Source organism: Lampris incognitus, chromosome 8 (genome assembly GCF_029633865.1).
Source record: "Lampris incognitus isolate fLamInc1 chromosome 8, fLamInc1.hap2, whole genome shotgun sequence".
NCBI classification, from domain to species: domain Eukaryota; kingdom Metazoa; phylum Chordata; class Actinopteri; order Lampriformes; family Lampridae; genus Lampris; species Lampris incognitus.
Window position 1 is genome coordinate 32,422,600 of NC_079218.1, and position 19,693 is coordinate 32,442,292.

General features: G+C 41.3%; 1 protein-coding gene across 1 annotated transcript; it reads left to right on the plus strand.

The window, feature by feature from the left end:
* The first annotated feature begins 2,777 nt into the window (after positions 1-2,777).
* helq (helicase, POLQ like) lies at positions 2,778-17,705 on the plus strand. Its single transcript, XM_056284902.1, has 19 exons — positions 2,778-3,083; positions 3,305-3,496; positions 3,573-4,239; positions 4,387-4,565; positions 4,718-4,918; positions 5,003-5,075; positions 5,190-5,287; positions 5,624-5,722; positions 6,107-6,252; positions 6,330-6,569; positions 9,048-9,189; positions 9,289-9,393; positions 11,894-12,101; positions 12,307-12,464; positions 12,586-12,684; positions 16,484-16,657; positions 16,784-16,897; positions 17,004-17,138; positions 17,281-17,705. Exons 2-19 carry the CDS (start codon positions 3,305-3,307, stop codon positions 17,362-17,364), a joined length of 3,114 nt encoding a protein of 1,037 aa, XP_056140877.1. The 5' UTR covers positions 2,778-3,083; the 3' UTR covers positions 17,365-17,705.
* The last annotated feature ends 1,988 nt before the right edge of the window (positions 17,706-19,693 follow it).

Sequence of the window (19,693 nt, forward strand, 5' to 3'; positions counted from 1 at the left end):
TTTTAACAACACTCAATAAGTGTTTGGGAACTGAGGACACTAATTGTTGAAGCTTTGTAGGTGGAATTCTTTCCCATTCTTGCTTGATGTACAACTTCAGTTGCTCAACAGTCCGGGGTCTCCATTGTCGTATTTTGCGCTTCATAATGCGCCACACATTTTCAATGGGAGACAGGTCTGGACTGCAGGCAGGCCAGTCTAGTACCCGCACTCTTTTACTACGAAGCCACGCTGTTGTAACACGTGCAGAATGTGGCTTGGCATTGTCTTGCTGAAATAAGCAGGGACGTCCCTGAAAAAGACGTTGCTTGGATGGCAGCATATGTTGCTCCAAAACCTGTATGTACCTTTCAGCATTAATGGTGCCTTCACAGATGTGCAAGTTACCCATGCCATGGGCACTAACACACCCCCATACCATCACAGATGCTGGCTTTTGAACTTTGAGCTGATAACAATCTGGATGGTCCTTTTCCTCTTTAGCCCGGAGGACACGACGTCCATGATTTCCAAAAACAATTTGAAATGTAGACTCGTCAGACCACAGCACACTTTTCCACTTTGCGTCAGTCCATCTCAGATGAGCATGGGCCCAGAGAAGCCGGCGGCGTTTCTGGGTGTTGTTGATATATGGCTTTCGCGTTGCATGGTAGAGTTTTAACTTGCGCATGTAGATGTAGCGACGAACTGTGTTAACTGATGATGGTTTTCTGAAGTGTTCCTGAGCCCACGTGGTAATATCTTTTACAGAATGATGTCGGTTTTTAATGCAGTGCCGCCTGAGGGGTCGAAGGTCACGGGCATTCAGTGTTGGTTTTCAGCCTTGCGGCTTATGTGCAGAGATTTCTCCGGATTCTCTGAATCTTTTGATGATATTATGGACTGTAGATGATGAAATTCCTTGCAATTGTACGTTGAGAAACGTTGTTCTTAAACTGTTGGGAGTATTTGCTCACGCAGTTGTTCACAAAGTGGTGAACCTCGCCCCACCCTTGCTTGTGAACGACTGAGCCTTTCGGGGATGCTCCTTTTATACCCAATCATGACACTCACCTGTTTCCATTTAACCTGTTCACCTGTGGAATGTTCCAAACAGGTGTTTTTTGAGCATTCCTCAACTTTCCCAGTCTTTTGTTGCCCCTGTCCCAGCTTCTTTGGAACGTGTTGCAGGCATCAAATTCAAAATGAGTGAATATTTGCAAAAAACAATGAAGTTTATCAGTTTGAATATTAAGTATCTTGTCTTTGTAGTGTATTCAATTGAATATAGGTTAAAAAGGATTTGCAAATCATTGTATTCTGTTTTTATTCACATTTTACACAACGTCCCAACTTCATTGGAATTGGGGTTTGTATATTTAAGCTTGTCTGTGAATGTTCTCATTCATCCAGGTCATGGTTATCCAATGGAGTTGAATCAAGTGCAACTGGACTTGGTATATATCCGTGAAGACGTTTCACCTCTCATCCCAAGTCCAGTTGCATTTGATTCAACTCCATTGGATATATTTAAGCTTGTATCTCCCTCGTACAGTCTGATGTTGTCAATATTCCAGAACAGCATCATAGAGGCTCTAACCAGCCCTACAAAAAGCTATCAATTCACATCCAGACTTCAAAAGCACTGGCGAGACAGCCTGTATCTGTTATGAACTGACTGTGTTGTACGGTGCGTGTGTGGACACCTCACATGTTGTGTGTGTGTGTGTGTGTGTGTGTGTGTGTGTGTGTGTGTGTGTGTGTGTGTGTGTGTGTGTGTGTGTGTGTGTGTGTGTGTGTGTGTGTGTGTGTGTGTGTGTGTGTGTGCTCATGGAGTGTAGGGGTGTGATGTAGGCCTAAATGTTTTTTTTCTTTTATTGTATTGTTTTCTTTTATTGTATTGTTGTTTGTATGCTATGGGCCGGCTGTGTCCGAAATAAAGATTATTATTATTATTATTATTATTATTATTATTATTACTATTAGTTGTTGTTTCTCTTTCTTCTTCTTTTTTCTTTTAATATATTTGATGTTGATGTCTTATGTATAAATGAAAGATGTTAAAATAATTTCTCTACGTGTTAAATTGACAGGTGCATTTCTCTGTATAATATTTTGTAACACAAAATATGTAAAAAAAAATTAAAAAAAGAAGGTTGCAGTAGTGGTTGCCAACTGCGAAGAAATGGTGTCCATTGGCGGTTGGCAAACGACGAATTGGTGCAATACCGCCACCAGCTGGTGTGGAGTGTGGATCAGCCTGTATCCTCCCAAAAACAAAAAACAAACGAACAAAAAAACGAAAAACAAAAACCCCTCAAATCTTAATTAAATTGTTACTCTAAGAAACTGAAACGATATTTTATAACAGTTGAATTCTGTATAATATATATTAATTAAATTGTACTTTTATTTTCCTGAGATTTTGAGTCATACGCCTTCTTTCTGCCTCATATTTCTGACAACATATCATAACACGCTCTATTGTTTCTTCTTGTCCACAGTAGTTACATCTGACTGTATTGTGTTTGCCTATTTTGAAAAGTGTACTGTGTAGTCAGTCCAAATCTGAGTCTTGAAATTATTGTCTCATCTCTCCTATTCCTTCTTGCACGCCTCATTTCTTCCACTTTCCTTTGAACTCTGTAAAACAAGAGCCGTTGAGAGAGAAAGAGCACTTGAGCGGGTTTTCAACCGCTCTGTGTAAAAATCATTGTCCTTTAAAAAAGTAGTAGAAGAAGAAGACGAAGGAAAAAGACGACGAAGAAGAAGAAGACGAAGAAGAAGAAAAGAAAAAGGCGAAGAAGACGAATTGGATTAATATTAACAACATAAACGTCGCGTAATATTATAGAAAGTCTGTTTTACTCGCAATATTTTCAGCCCTCACATTCAGATGCCGCGATGGATGCGTTTTCCCCCCACTTTTATTTCCCGGAATAGTTCTTGAGTTTTATGGGTCTTCTTTATTTTGTATTCCTGGTTAAGCGGTTTGGATAATGGATGGATGGATGGATGGATGGTTAACTGTTGTCAGCCTGATAGCAGCATTTTGGACTGTCTTTTTTTAACATTCCGTCTGCGTCGAGCTGCTGCCAAGAAAGGTAGCTAACCAAGCTACTTCGTCGTTGTTTGTTTGGTGCAATAGAGCAATGCTTTTTGCTTTAAGCATAGGTACAAGTAGATAGTATGTGGGCGTTTGTGTATACCGTATTTATATTAGCGGACAGCTGTTTGTAAGACATTTACTGCTCACGTATGGCTCGTTCAACAAGCAGTTTCACACTTATTGGTGATATGATAAATAGTTAATGTCATATCTTAGATGGACAAAATGAATACAAAGTGGCAAGACACTAAAGTAAAAAGAGCACACTCAAAGAAGAGAACAAGAGACAGTATTGAAAGTCATCAAACACCTGCCAAAAAAGGAGGAAGTGCATCCTCAAAAAATTGCCCAGACAACACAGAAAGGGGGACGTCCTTCGGAGGCATGGCTAGTTTAAAGGCCGTTGAGGTAGGCATGTGTTACATATAATGTAATAAGTTTGCTATTGTATATTTTACATAACCTAAGGATGTTTTTTCTGTAGTATTGCAGTGACAGTGAAGATTTCTTTGGGGATTATGACAGCATCCTTAATGACAGCTCTTTCTTGGCAAAGCTGGATGATGCAGAGCAGAATGGTGTTCATTATTCCCCCAGCGCTGCCCCTTTGGACCAGCCAGACCCTAACTTTACAGCATTACCGTCATCAGGAGACAATCACTGTCTAAAACTATCGACAGATAACAAACACTCAGAAGCCATCGTTGATGGGTTAATCGATGAATCTTTTAAAGACATCGAAGCCACTCAGTTTCATTTTCAAGAGGAGGTTCTTGAAAATGCAAAGCAAATTCACTGGCTTAAAGAAAACAAGATCTCTACACCTTGTAAAGTCACCGAGAGAGCCATTAATGATGAAATGGTCAAGCCTGCTGAACATAAATCTGAAAGACCTACTACCAGTATTCCTCAGGAAAGGAGAAGTATGAAAGATCAGTTGAAGAGAGCAATGATTAGCAATGCAGCAGCCCCTTCATGTGTTTCCCGTACCATAGTCCTAAAAGAGGCAGTGGTTGCGGAGGAGATCAACGTTGCCATGCAGGCTATGGAAACTGTATCACTGAAAGCAACCGACATAGGCCCTTTTTTTGGACTTCCCACCAAAGTGAAGGACCTGATATGCAAACTTCGGGGAATCAACAACTTATATGGTGATTTAGAGTTCTGTTATTTTTATGTTTACTCAATAAGATTCTGTTTTCAACAGTAAAGTCAGCTTAAGCATGAACAGAAAGCAGTGTGAACTATACAACAGAGTTTTATATGATGACCATTATTATAATTGTTACATATTTCAGATTGGCAGAAGACATGTCTCAACCTGGACTGTGTTCAGGAAAGAAGGAATCTAATCTACTCCCTTCCCACCAGTGGAGGGAAGACGCTTGTTGCTGAAATTCTCATGTTTAGAGAGCTGCTATGCAGGAAGAAAGATTCTCTTTTTATCTTGCCCTATATTTCATTGGTGCAAGAGAAGGTATTGGGACTTAATGATGGGCTTCGGACTTAATGACTTATTTTCATATCAGGTTTTCATTTGTGTTTTTATTTGAACATTGCACAAAATCAAAATCTTACATGGTAAACATGCAACTTGACTTTACTTAACTTGTTCCTGTGTATCTGAAGGTGCGTGGGTTAGCAAGCTTTGGCCTGGAGCTGGACTTCATGGTGGAGGAGTATGCTGGCAGTAAAGGTAGATTCCCTCCTGTGAAAAGAAGAAGCAAGAGGTCCCTGTACATCGCTACAATAGAGAAGGCACACAGCCTGGTTAATTGTCTGATAGAGACTAACAGGCTAGATGATATAGGACTGGTGATTGTTGATGAGGTACACATACATTTAGTTGCACATCCTATGCATTAAGAAGTTAGGGCAGTATAGATTTTAATGACACAAACTATCTGTATTCAGCTTCACATGCTGGGCGATGGTTCCAGAGGAGCTGTTGTTGAAATGACTCTGGCCAAAATTCTATACGTGAGCAGTAAGTGTCTATTATTCCATTTATTTTTTTTTCTTACATCACAGATGTTTTCAAAACATTTTTGATTTAGACCAATGGTAAATATCTTTAAAATATATTTTTTTCTTTTTCCAGCGGCTACACAGATAATTGGAATGAGTGCCACACTAGGAAACATCAAAGACCTTCAGAAGTTTCTGAAAGCTGAAAATTACACCAGTGACTATAGACCTGTATGTTATTTCCAACTCTAGTTGATACATTTTTTGAATGTGGTTGTCTGTCCACTCCATTTCAAAGACGTCAGTAACTGACATGCCGACTTGTTCTCAGTGTACCCAAAAAGTCCTTCATACATATAAGTTTTGCCATCTGGTGTGTCTAAGTTCAGGTGGTGAAACTAAACTGGGCTGATGATTTTTTTTTTTTGCTCGAGTTTGTAAATTTATCTAGTCTATGACAAGTAACACACTGCTATCCAGTGCATCTGTTGAGAAATGAAAGTGGCTGGTCAAGTTTTCCATTAAACAACCGTGGCCTGCAAAAAATAAATTTTCTGCTCTACTTAGGTCCAGCTGAGAGAATATGTTAAACTGAAAGACAGTATCTATGAGGTTGACCCCAATGAGGAGGAGGTCTTAAGACTCTCACGAGTTCTAAGCTTCAAGGTAAATGGAAGATTTAAACTTCTCTTCTTTTTTAGTTTCTCTTTCATTCCCTTGTGTTTTGTGGTTTGTTTTGATTGGCTGTTTTTGTTTTGTATCTCTCTCTCTCTCTCTCTCTCTCTATCTGTCTTCACACACACACACACACACACGTTTGTGTGTTCATGCTGGGATAGCAGTATAAGAAAAATGTGTATTTGACCATATCTGTATGTTGCTCTCCTGATCTTGTTTGCTGATTCAAAATAAAAAAGTAAACATATCTTCTTAATTACAGTAATTACATAATTTTGATTAAATGTTATAAAATGCATGTGCTAAATTGTTTTGATTTTTGTGACAGTTTGTTTTAAAGCAGTTCAGAGTAAATTTCATTTCTGCTCTTAGTACTCCTCTTCAATGCAAAAGATGGATCCAGATCACCTTATCGCCTTAGTGACAGAGATCATTCCAACCAATTCATGCCTGGTGTTCTGTTCCACAAAGAAGAATTGTGAAAATGTAGCAGGGATGATTTGCAAGTATTTAAAAGAGTAAGTTCACCAGCCAACTGTGTTTTTACTATCCTTCTCCAGGTAGTGAATCAATGTCATCCATTTTATTTTTACAGTGAGTTTCTCCTGCACAAGGAAAAAGAGAAGGCTGCTCTACTTAAAGAATTGAGGGACAGTGGGAATGGCACAATATGTCCAGTACTGCAGAAGATTGTGCCTTATGGTCTAGCCTATCACCATAGCGGGTTGACAAGTGAAGAAAGGAAGCTGGTGGAAGAGGCCTACATGCATGGAGTTCTGTGTCTTCTTACTTGTACCTCCACTCTAGCTGCAGGGATCAACTTGCCTGCTCGCAGGTAAATGAATATCTTAATGGGAAAAGATGTAAGACAGGTCAGCTTCCTCTGTGTTTATTATTCATTTGGGGGCTCTGCTATAATCAAACAGTAAGTCAACAGAGAATTAATAATCTGTTTTTGATGTTGATACCTGAATGGGGTTGTCAATGGTGGGAAATTTCAACTCTGTTATGTTTCACCTGTTTTATTTTGAAATGTTATCTATATATATATATATATATATATATATATATATATATATATATATATATATATATAAAACCGCAGAAAAAATGAGGTGCAGGTGTGGCTATTGAATCTGAAGGGAATCAAATGGCGAGATCTAACAGATAAGCACGAATATGCTGACAGTTGGATGCAGATGTAGATGGATGCAGTCAAATTTAAGTATAAAGTTAGAAATGATTAACATTTGGCATTAGGTTGGAGACAGTTAGATTTAGACATGGGTTTAGTGTGTTTAAGATTAGCATCTGGGGGACCAGCCAAAATAGTGGTTTTTCAAGGCAGGGTTACATAATCTGACAGGTCACAGATTTTGGGGAACACCGACACTATATAAACATGTTTTGCATATGTGTCCCTTCAACTGCTCCAAGTAGCCTACATTTAAGAACTCTGCTATATTAGAAAACTCCTGTTTGGTTGCATTTAGAACATCATGGTGATTTGGGAACCATGTATGATTCTGTACTCTTTGCATTAATGCATTAAGGACATCTGACAGTGTGGCTGATAATGCTGACTTTAAGAATGTGCAGCACTTCTGTAGATATATATATATACACTACCGTTCAAAAGTTTGGGATCACCCAAACAATTTTGTGTTTTCCATGAAAAGTCACACTTATTCACCACCATATGTTGTGAAATGAATAGAAAATAGAGTCAAGACATTGACAAGGTTAGAAATAATGATTTGTATTTGAAATAAGATTTTTTTTACATCAAACTTTGCTTTCGTCAAAGAATCCTCCATTTGCAGCAATTACAGCATTGCAGACCTTTGGCATTCTAGCTGTTAATTTGTTGTGGTAATCTGGAGAAATTGCACCCCATGCTTCCAGAAGCAGCTCCCACAAGTTGGATTGGTTGGATGGGCACTTCTTTGAGCAGATTGAGTTTCTGGAGCATCACATTTGTGGGGTCAATTAAACGCTCAAAATGGCCAGAAAAAGAGAACTTTCATCTGAAACTCGACAGTCTATTCTTGTTCTTAGAAATGAAGGCTATTCCATGCGAGAAATTGCTAAGAAATTGAAGATTTCCTACACCGGTGTGTACTACTCCCTTCAGAGGACAGCACAAACAGGCTCTAACCAGAGTAGAAAAAGAAGTGGGAGGCCGCGTTGCACAACTGAGCAAGAAGATAAGTACATTAGAGTCTCTAGTTTGAGAAACAGACGCCTCACAGGTCCCCAACTGGCATCTTCATTAAATAGTACCTGTTAGAGCCTGTTTGTGCTGTCCTCTGAAGGGAGTAGTACACACCGGTGTAGGAAATCTTCAATTTCTTAGCAATTTCTCGCATGGAATAGCCTTCATTTCTAAGAACAAGAATAGACTGTCGAGTTTCAGATGAAAGTTCTCTTTTTCTGGCCATTTTGAGCGTTTAATTGACCCCACAAATGTGATGCTCCAGAAACTCAATCTGCTCAAAGAAGTGCCCATCCAACCAATCCAACTTGTGGGAGCTGCTTCTGGAAGCGTGGGGTGCAATTTCTCCAGATTACCTCAACAAATTAACAGCTAGAATGCCAAAGGTCTGCAATGCTGTAATTGCTGCAAATGGAGGATTCTTTGACGAAAGCAAAGTTTGATGTAAAAAAATCTTATTTCAAATACAAATCATTATTTCTAACCTTGTCAATGTCTTGACTCTATTTTCTATTCATTTCACAACATATGGTGGTGAATAAGTGTGACTTTTCATGGAAAACACGAAATTGTTTGGGTGATCCCAAACTTTTGAACGGTAGTATATATATATATATATATATACACATATAGTATATATTTTTTTTTTGGCATTTTCAAATCTCAACAACTCTATTGCAAGTTCAGGGAAGATGCGGTTAGGACACACTGTATTGTAATGTCTGGCATGGAATAAAATGTGGAGTGCATTCAGTGATGAAAATGGACATTATAGAAGATAAGTGGGATGGGATTTGAGCTTTGAAAGACGGCTAGAGCAGACACATGGAACCGACCCCTTGGCAGGGGAAGGTGCAGTCCCTATGGATGCAGAAAAAATGTCGGACAATAAAATATTGAGGGGGGACAAATTGGCTTTCTTTTAGCTTTGGAGTGAACATGTTCCCCTGTCCTCATCTAGTAATTATGCTTATGGTTTGAAGTGATACCTAGGTCAAAGAACATTTTTTGATCATTTTCTTTCTTACAAATGTATCTTGTCATTAACAAATTCTCCCTCTTTCTGTGGTTGTCATCAAACTTTTGTTTACAAAATAGAGTGATTCTACGTTCACCATATGTGGCCACAGAGTTCATAAAGAGGAGCCAGTACAAGCAGATGGTTGGAAGGGCTGGGCGGGCTGGTATTGACAGTGTGGGAGAGAGCATCCTCATCCTACAAGAAAAGGACAAGTCTTTGGTAATCACAAAACACATATGTGTGTGTGTTTTGTTTTTGTTTTTTTTAACTTGATTCTCTACTGAATTTAACCCAACTTATGTGCATTTTATTTTTTAGGCCAAAAGCCTTCTGTGTGCCCCAGTGGAGAAATGTTACAGCAACCTGATGCAAGACAATGGAAAGGGTGTTCTGAGTCTCATCCTGTCACTTATTGGTTTAAATGTAAACATCTCTGATAAACTGCTTTGGACCCATGCTATATAATAATGATAATAATAATAATTTTATTTATATAGCACTTCTTAATACACAGTTACCAAGTGCTTTATAAAATAGGATAAAATACAAATACAAGTATACCTTCATACATATATACATATGTACATACACATGCATGATAGACAAAAATGAAAGAACACAGCCAAAATAAACAAAAGACAAACAGTATTTATAAAAAGGCTAACCTATAGAAATTAGTTTTCAGCAACCGCTTGAAACAAATATTTCCTGATTCATCAGTTTACTGCCCTACTTTCTTGTCTGATTTCTTCCCGATCTCTTCTGCACAATCTCATCGACACTGTATCCCATATGCGCCTTACCGCTTGTGCTTTAGATGTGACCCCCCCCCCCCCCCAAATTCCTTATAGAGGTCATGTCTACGCTGGGCCCTAGCCTGCTGTCCATTATTAATCTTTCTCTCACCTCTGGCTGTGTTCCTGATGGTTTTAAGATGGTGAGTGTCCAACCTGTTTTAGAAAAACCCTGCCCTTGATCCAACCCTACCAAATAACTACAGACCTATTTCAAAACTACCATTCATCTCCAAAACTCTTGGGGGGGGGGGGGAGTCGTTGTACAGCAGCTCCTCTGAGGGACAATATTTTCAATAAATTCCAATCCGGCTTTTGGCACCAACATAGTGTAGACACAGCGCTACTAAGAGTGACAAATGACATCCTGAAAATGGCGGACATTCTCTCCTGGTCCTGCTTGACTTAACTGCTGCTTTTAATTGATTGATTGATCAACGCCATCTTGGTTGAACAATTAAATAAGTGGTTTGGTATCTCGGGCTCTGCTCTCAGTTGGCCCTTGTCCTATCTGTCTAAAAGGAAGTTTTAGCCTGCAATAGACAACTTTCATGTCCTCATCTGCCACTATACTCTGGAGTTTCACAGGGTTCAATTCTTGGTCCCCTCCTTTTCTCAATCTACATGTCACCTCTAGGCAATCTGGTTAGCCAGTTCAGGTTCCTCTCTCACCACTTATATATTGATGACATGCAGCTGTATTTATCAGTTAAGCCAAATGACTCAATTTCCTTCACCTCGATTCAGACAAAACGGAGGTTCTCCTTATTGGTCCTAATAAGTTCGTCTCAGAAGTAAAACCCTGTATTGGCGCTCTGGCCACCAATGTTAAACCCGCCTCAAGAAATCTGGGTGTACTCATTGACCAAAATCTGAATTTTGACCTATACAAGCTTGTGCAAACCTGCTTTTTCCCAACTCTGGAGCATTGCAAAAATCAAATCAGTGCTGTCAACCAGAGATCTTGAACTACTAATCCATACCCTAATTTTCTCATGCCTTGACTACTGCAATGCTCTTTTTTTCCTGTCTCAGCCAAGCTTCCCTGTCCTGCCTGCAACCTGTGCAAAATGCGACATCCAGGCTGCTAATCAATAACAATCTTAGATCCCACATCACACCAATCGTTGCATCCCTTCATTGGCTCCCAGTAAATTATAGAATAGTCTTGAAGATACCGCTTATCACATATAAGGCCCTACATGGTCTTACCCCTTTGTACATTTCCGAACTATTGGATCCTTACTCCACCTCTAGGCCACTCAGGTATTCTGACTAGGGTCTCTTATCTATACTCCGCTCCCTCTGCAAATCCAAGGGTGGCCGTGCTTTTGCTGTAAGGGCCCCATCCCTCTGGAGCAGTCCCCCCCCCGCCCCCGTTAGATCAGCTGAGTCTGTAAACGATTTTAAAAAAACTTCTCAAAAACCATCTCTACTGACTTGCCTTCCCTGTAATGGCACTGTAATTTTTACTTTATGTATGTAACTTTTTTACTGTGTGGTTATTTTTTTCTGTATCTTGTGCAGCACTTTGTAACTTTGTTTTAAAAAGGTGCTATATAGATAAACTCTTACGTACTTACTTACTATATCCAAGAGATCTTGCATGGAAATAGGGTTGAAATAAGACAGCAGAACAGGGTAGGTAACTCGATCAGAGTGATAAAATGCAAGGTTGAAATTTGATCTGAGACCACTGATCTTGTCAACAAAGAAATTGAGAAACTTCTCAGTCATCAGCGGTAGTGGCAAGAAATCCAGGATGAGCAGGATACAAAGCTGGTTGATAGTACTAAACAAAAGCTTGTGCTTATTATCATTGATCAGGCCTGAGGAATATGCTATTCTCACTTCTTTGATGAGTTGATTGAGCATGGTTAATAGGTCCTTCATGTGAAGGTAGTGGACATAGAGGTTTTGATTTTTTTCCCCCATCTATGCTCAGCTTTTCTATAATCATAATGTAAAAATAAAATATAAAATGGTTTATTTTTCCAGATCTCAGAAAAAGAAATGAGTGTGATTTGAGTTAGCAACATAAACCTGTGTTTTGGTACATCTCATTGTTGCCAAAGTTAGAGATCTAATATAAAGAAAGGCTTTATGCAGTGTTGTGTTTTCCCATGTAGATTGCAAGCTCTTTAGAACAGGTAAGGGATTTCCTGTCTGGGACACTTCTTTGTGTCCAAGAAAGGCAGCTATGTGTGGAACGGGATCTGCGGGAGATTTCAAAAGACTGCGTGGAGCTCCTTAAAGAGAAGGGTCTCATCACAGTGTCCAGAGACACACAAGATCCAATTCTACAAGTCACCAAGTTAGGGAGAGCAACCTATAAAGGTTAGTCTCTTTCATGGAAACCAGGATTTGTATTTGAAATTTCATTCATCCCTCTCAAGATGCACTTTTCAGGTTTCCTTTGCCGAACTGAACCAAATTTGTTCATAAGATTAAATTTTTAGCACAACTAGTGATTTGTTTTAATGTTATTTGGTGCAGTTTTTATTGGGTTTTTTTTCTTCATCTGGTCATCTGGCCTCCCAAGGTGCAGTGGACCTGTCCTATTGTGATATGCTTTATGAAGACCTGTCTAAGGGTCTGGATGGACTGATGCTTCACAGTTACCTCCATCTGGTCTATCTGGTCACGCCTTATGACATGATCTCCCAGTGCAAGCCTGACTGGATGATATACCTCAGACAGGTACATTTTATGGTTTAATGGCTCATACATGTAATTTAAAATTCTGGAGGTTAATTTTACAAGAAAAAAGGAAATTATCTGATCTATGCAAATTAGTTTTTTCCCCACTGGTCTGTTTTAGTTCATCCTGTTGTCTGCTGCAGAGCAGAAGATGTCTGCAGCAGTTGGAGTACCTGAGAGTTTTGTTGCCAGGAAAGCTGCTGGACAGACAGTAAGAAAGGTAAGAGTAAAAAGAAAGTGTTTTTAAAGCTACATTATAAAACAGGTCAGTCTTTTTTAGAGTTGATTAGCCTAACAACCTGTAATTCACTATAATCAAGGATATGCTATACCTACTTTTTTGGAATATAGAAATGACAGTTGAGCCTAAACATGCTATCATTTTGGGGGAGTATTAGATTCAAACAGCTCATCTCAATATCAGCCGCTTCTCCTGGGTCGTGTCACGGTGGCAGCAAGCTAAGTAGAGCATTCCAGACATCCCTCTCCCCAGCAACACCCTCTGGCTCCTCCTAGGGGATCCCAAGGCGTTCCCAGGCCAGATTGAACAGGTAGTCCCTCCAGCGAGTTTTGGGTCTACTCCGGGGTCTCCCCCCCGTTAGACGTGCCCGGAAAACCTCCGAAGGAAGGCGCCCAGGAGGCATCCTAATCAGATGCCTGAACCACCTCAACTGGCTCAGCAAAGGAGCAGCGGCTGTACTCCGAGCTCCTTCCGGATGTCCGAGCATCTCATCCTATCTCTAAGGCTGAGCCCAGACACCCTACGGAGGAAATAATTTCAGCTGCTTGTATCTGCGATCTCACACTTTTGGTCACTACCCAAAGCTCATGACCATAGGTGAGAGTTGGAACGAAGATTGGCTGGTATATTGAGAGCTTTGCCTTCTGGCTCAGCTCCCTCTTCACCATAACAGTCCGGTACAACGTCCACATTACTGTTGATGCTGCACCAATCTGCCTGTCAATCCCCCGCTCCATACTACCTTCACTCATGAACAAGACCCCAAAATACTTGAACTCCTTCACTTGAGACAACAACTCATCCCCAACCCAGAGGGAGCAATCCACCATTTTGCGGTAGAGAACCATGGCCTCAGACTTGGAGGTGCTGACTCTCATCACGGCCATTTCACACTAAGCTGTAAACCTCCCCAGTGCGCGCTGGAGGTCGCGCTCTGATGAAGCCAACAAAGCCACATCATCTGCGAACAGCAGATGAAGAGCAGAGATGCAATTCTGAGGTTCCCAAAATGGACACACTCCTCACCTTGGCTGCACCTTGAGATCATGTCCATGAATATCACAAACAGAATTGGACACAAGGGACAACCTTGGCGGGTCCGACACCCACCAAAAACGTGTTTGACTTTGTGCCGAGAATGCGGACACAGCTCTCACTTTGGTTATACAAGGACCAGATGGCTTGTAGCAACTGCCCCGGTACCCCATACTCCCACAGTACCCCCCACAGAGTTCCCCAGGGTACATGGTCATAATCCTTCTCCAAGTCCACAAAACACATGTAGACTGGCTTGTCAAACTCCCATGCCTTCCTCAGCACTTCCGCAAGGGGAAAGAGTTGGTCCGTTGTTCCATGGCCAGGACGGAATCCGCATTGTTCCTCTTGGATCCAAGGTTCGACAATCAGTTGGAGCCTCCTTTTTAGCACCCTAAAGTAGACTTTCCCAGGCTGAGCAATTTGATGCCCCGATAATTGGAGTATACCCTCTGGTCCCCCTTTTTTAAATATGGGAACCTCCACCCCAGTGTGCCACTCCACAGGTACTGTCCCTGACCTCCACGCGACACTGAAGAGGCATGTCAGCCAAGACAGCCCAACAATGTCCAGAGCCTTCAGCATCTCAGGGTGAATCTCATCCACACCCGGCGCCTTGCCACTGAGGAGCTTCTTAACTATCTCAGAGACCTCTGCCAGGGATATGGGTGGGGCTTCCCCCGAGTCTTCAGACTCTACCTCCTCCAATGTGTACGTGTTAGCCGGGTTCAGGAGCTCAAGATGTTCTTTCCACCACCTGACAAAATCTCCAGTCCAGGTCAGCAGTTCCCTTCCCTGGCTGAACACAGTCCGAGTCAAGCCCTGCTTTCCCTTCCTGAGTCACCGGATGGTTTGCCAGAACTTCCTCGAGGCTAACCGAAAGTCCTCCCCCATAGCCTCGCCAGACTCCTCCCACACTCGAGTTTTTGCTTCCGTGACCGCTGAAGCCGCAGCCCTTCTGACCCTCCGGTACCTGTCTGCTGCTTCAGGAGACTCCTGGACCAAGCAAGCCCGAAAGGCCTCCTTCTTCAGCCTGACGGCTTCCCTCACTGCCGGTGTCCACCAGCGGGTTCTTAGGTTACCACCTCGACAGGCACCGATGACCTTATGAGCACAACTCCTACCTGCTGCATCTGCAATAGAGGCTTTGAACATGGCCTACTCAGACTCCATGTCCCTAGCCTCCCTCGGATACACGAGAACTTCTTCTGGAGGTGGAAGCTGAAGACCTCGTGGACAGGAGCCTCCGCCAGACGTTCCCAGTTCACTCTCACTACATGTTTGGGTTTGCCAGGTCTGTCCAGCAGCCTTCCTCGCCATCTGATCCAACTCACCACAAGGTGGTGATCAGTTGACAGCTCTGCTCCTCTCTTCACCCAAGTGTCCAAAACATACGGTCGCAGATCTGATGATACGACCATTAAGTCTATCATCGATCTTTGGCCTAAGGTGTTCTGGTACCAAGTACTCTTATGAACTACTATATGTTCGAACATGGTGTTTGTTATGGCCAATCCATGACTCACACAGAAGTCCAATAACAAGGCACCACTTGGGTTCAGATCGGGGTAGCCATTCCTCCCAATCATGCCCCATCGGGTTTCGCCGTCATTGCTCACATGAGCATTGAAGTCCCTCAGCAGAACTATAGAGTCTCCACGCGGAACCCTATCAAGGGCACCACCCAGAGACTCAAAGAAGGCCAGATACTCCAAACTGCTATTCGGTGCATAAGCACACACAACAGTCAGAGCCTTCCCCCCAGCGACTCGCAGTCGTATAGAGGTGACCCTCTAATTCCCCAGGGAGAACTCCCAACATGGTGGCACTCAACCGGGGACTTGTGGGTATCCCCACACCTGCCCAGCACCTGTCACCTTGGCCAACTCCAGAAAAGTAAAGAGTCCAGCCCCTCTCAGAGAATTTGGTACCAGAGCAGAGCCCATGCTGTGTGTGGAGGTGAGCCCAACTATACCTAATTGGTACTGCTCCATCTTCCACACCAGCTCAGGCTCCTTCCCTGTGAGAGAGGTGACATTCCACATCCCGAGGACCAGTCTGCGATGCCGGAAGTTGGGACACCCCAGTCCCTGCCTTGGCCTGCCACCTGGCCTGCACTACACCCTACTCCAATGCTCATCCCCACGGGTGGTGGCTCCATGTTGTTTTTTCGGGCTGGGCCCGGCCGGGCCCCATGGGCCAAAGCTCTGCCACCAGACGCTCACTGGCGAGCTCCCTTCCCAGGTCTGGCTGCAGGAGGGGGCCCCGGTTTCCCCTTTACGGGCGAGATGCAGTGGCTCTAGATTCAAACATTGTCTCCTGATTGGTTAAAGAAATTTTAATTTGTTCATTTTGAGTATATTTTGCCAGTGCACTTATCAGCTAGATTCATGTAGCTTTATCGGTTGAATTGATGTCAAAAATATTGTATGCTGATTTTTGTCACCTTCTGCAGGTTGAAATGCTTGCTGGTTTCAAAGCCAAAGGGAAACATTGATCCCATAGGTACAACAGCTGAGTGTATAGTTGTAAATATGGCTGTTGTGCCATGGAAGATCTGGTGGATATTACAGACATAGAAACCTTATGACTGATAAATTTTGATATTGTTGAAAATCGGTGTAGGGTTCCCTTAAGTTTTTAATGTGTTACTGGATGACTAACAGTTGCACAAGGATGAGTGTGGACACATGTCCCAGTTATTACTCTACTTGATATGTTGTACCATTTCTCCCTGATCCAGAATGCAAATATGGTGGCTGTGAGACGTCTGTATCTGGCCATAGTCCTCTTCTCCTTGCTCAATGATACTAATGTGTGGAGTACAGCAGAAAAGTTTCAGCTCAACCGAGGTTTCATCCAGGCACTGCTAAACTCTTCTTCAGCCTTCTGTTCCTGTGTACTGCACTTCACGGAGGTATCATTCAAACCTAGCCTTGAATTTCATAATCCCATCATATAATATAGTTTTAAATGATAAACTATCACTGGGATCAAACTCCAGTTTAAGAAGATCATCAAATATTTAATCCTCTGCAATCAGGAACTTGAAGAGTTTTGGCCATTCAAAACACTCCTGACAGAGTTGACCCACAGGCTAAGCTACTGCGTACAGGCAGAACTGATCCCTCTAATGGAGGTGGCTGGAGTCATGAAGGTCAGCATTTGTCTGTTGTAACAAATTGTAAAAATTAAACATTCTGGTTGTCATTAGTCTAAAGATCGAATGATTTTTTACTGAAACTGAAATTTTTTGTTTACAGTTCCGAGCAAAGCAGCTATACAATGCTGGCTATAAAACACTTGCTCACCTGGCCAATGCTGACCCCAGTGTTCTTGCCAAAACCATTGACAACCTCTACAAGAAACAAGCAAACCAAATTGTGGCTTCTGCAAAAGTAAATGGATTATCTTCCTGTCTTTCATCTAATATCCACATAATTATTTTTAATTAATGATAAATACCTGTCTACAAAGTTTACATTTAGATTTACATTCTGTTTCTCAATGTATCTCAGATGTTGTGTTTCTTGGTTCCAGATGCTTGTGAATGAGAAGGCTGCAGCTCTTCAGGAAGAAGTGAATGACTTGCTCATGATGCCAAAAGATCTCCCTTTACCATAAAAACAGAATAAACTGTCCAAGTGCATTGGGTATTTATTACAGAGAAGTTTTATTCTCGTTATTTATCAGACTGTAAAGTACTCACTTATTTGTCTTCCCACTTGAGAGCCATATTGAATCAACCTGATGTGTTTGACAGAATTTTGTAATGCTTTCCCCAAAGCACAGTGTAGAACAAATGTTTCCATGGGGAAATTGGAAAATGTTTGTCGCAGATAATTCTATATGAGCGTTAAAATACGGAATATATAAATTCTGTAGAAATGGAGAGAAAAGAGAATGCCAATTATGATTAAAGTAACAATACAAGAAACATTGAGCAAAACCACCTTGTGTCAATGCAGCAGTACAAAGAAACAACATCACAATATTAGGCACATGTTACGCAAAGCCAGCACATTCTCATTCCCATCTTGTCAAATATGGCAGCAAACAAAATAACTTTAATTTCATGTATTGGGCCTCCAAAGGGCTCTCTGAAACTAGGCCTGTGTCGAGGCTGAGCCCTTTTGAGGCTCAATACATGATTGCAATCCTGCTGACCACCCAGGGCATTACTACAGGTATGGGGCCTGAATTGCTTGGGTTAGGGTTTATGTTTCACCAGGAAAAGAAGCTTCAAATTTGGCCAAAATTACTAGTTTGGTTGTAAATGATTACCTTAAATGATGTTTGTTACTATTTCCACAAAAACAGACAAAAAAACTAAAAAGACGTTTCATTTCATGTGTTGGGCCTCCCAAGGACCCTCTGAAAGTAAACCTGGGCCAAAGTTGTGTCCATGAAATGTGAAAATTAAAACTTTGTTGTAGGACTAAACCAAATACATTGTTGGAAAGGTCTCGACCTCTAGAGTAATACAGTCTGATAATTGTAAATGGCTCCTGCTTTGAAATATTGACCTCTGAACCTTGACCTTTGTGCATGTTGGAAGGCTTGCCATTCAGCGACAGAAGGGACTACAGACATGGGACCAACTGTTATAGAAAGCTCTTGACTTCAGCTATGTGATTATACCTATGTGGGTATAGTCACCAAGTGGGGGCACTGTAAAATATGGTCAAAATTAATTTCCACCCATATTAAAGATATCGATTAGATATTTAAAATCTGATCACACAAATGTGTTTCCCATCCTCTTAAAGGGGACTTATTAAGTACGTCTCAGTGTACTTTCAGTACTAACAATTTCCAATTCTGGGAAATGTACTAATATTTTAAAACTAAAATTCCCTTGAGCGGCGCCATGCAACTTGATAAAAATTAACACTATAGGTGTACTTCTTCCGGTTTGCAAAATAGCATTGGAAACACAGTTGTAAAAAATATATCTACAGAATATATTGTGGTGATACACATTTGAGGGTAGATTCACCAGGGGCTGCTGCTCCTTTAAGGCAGACATTTCAGAGTGCTGATGTAGGCACTGCTTGGGGTTTCCGGGGAGCCATGTTTGCAGCAGCCTAGCGGTTAGCTGGTTGCCACGAGAGATTGTGCTGCATCGGTGCTGTTTTGTGTAGCGAGTAAACGGAATTGACTTGACTCGATCTCTCCGTCTCCTCATTCCTGCACTCCCACAATATCAAATATTTACTGAAGCCAAAACAAATAACATTGCATTTAGGTGTATGTTTGAAAAAAGCATACAAATACTGATTTAGTTAGGACATTTTAGTAAATATTGTAGAAATGCATTTTGGGGTTGTGTTCAATGTCAGAAACATTGCATTCTAACAATTTTCTGGTAAGACCTGAAATAATCTTCATAATAATTAACACAAAAGATCATATATATATTCACTGAAAAAAAGATTATGAAAATAAAATGCACATTTCTCGCTAGAAATGTTATCAAAACTAATTTTAATGCTGAAAATATCTGAAAATATTGCATTTTCCACTGAGAATAAAAAGAATGCCAGCCATTTTTTTTCTTTTTGCAGACAGAAACTTGACAGTCACATGACATGGACGCAGGATCAACCAACATTGGCTATGAGTTGAAATGTTGATATGAAATATATTTTTGGTTCAGAAATGTCAAGATTTTAACATGTTCGTGCTTTGCAGAAATGTATACTAACGCCAACATTTTATTCTGGTGACTGTGTCTTTTTTTTTCAACTGGAACACTACACCATTGATATCTATTGAACAGCCCTGCATGTGCAAAACTGATGCTAAAGGGGTACCTTGAACATCGTAGTTTGAAGCACAAGGCCACTGACCAAGCTGTCGTATTTGACGAGTTGGGAATGAGAACCTGTTGGCAAAACATGATAAAAAAAAGTGGATATATTTTAAGTGTACAGGGCAAATATAAAACTAA

Bases quoted from the DNA above. Each gene is read 5' to 3' on its own strand.
- helq (XM_056284902.1), top strand. From the start codon at position 3,305: ATGGACAAAATGAATACAAAGTGGCAAGACACTAAAGTAAAAAGAGCA. The intron at 16,898-17,003 runs GTCAGCATTTGT...TTTTGTTTACAG, and splicing joins AGGTGGCTGGAGTCATGAAG to TTCCGAGCAAAGCAGCTATA. The intron at 17,139-17,280 runs GTAAATGGATTA...TCTTGGTTCCAG, and splicing joins AAATTGTGGCTTCTGCAAAA to ATGCTTGTGAATGAGAAGGC.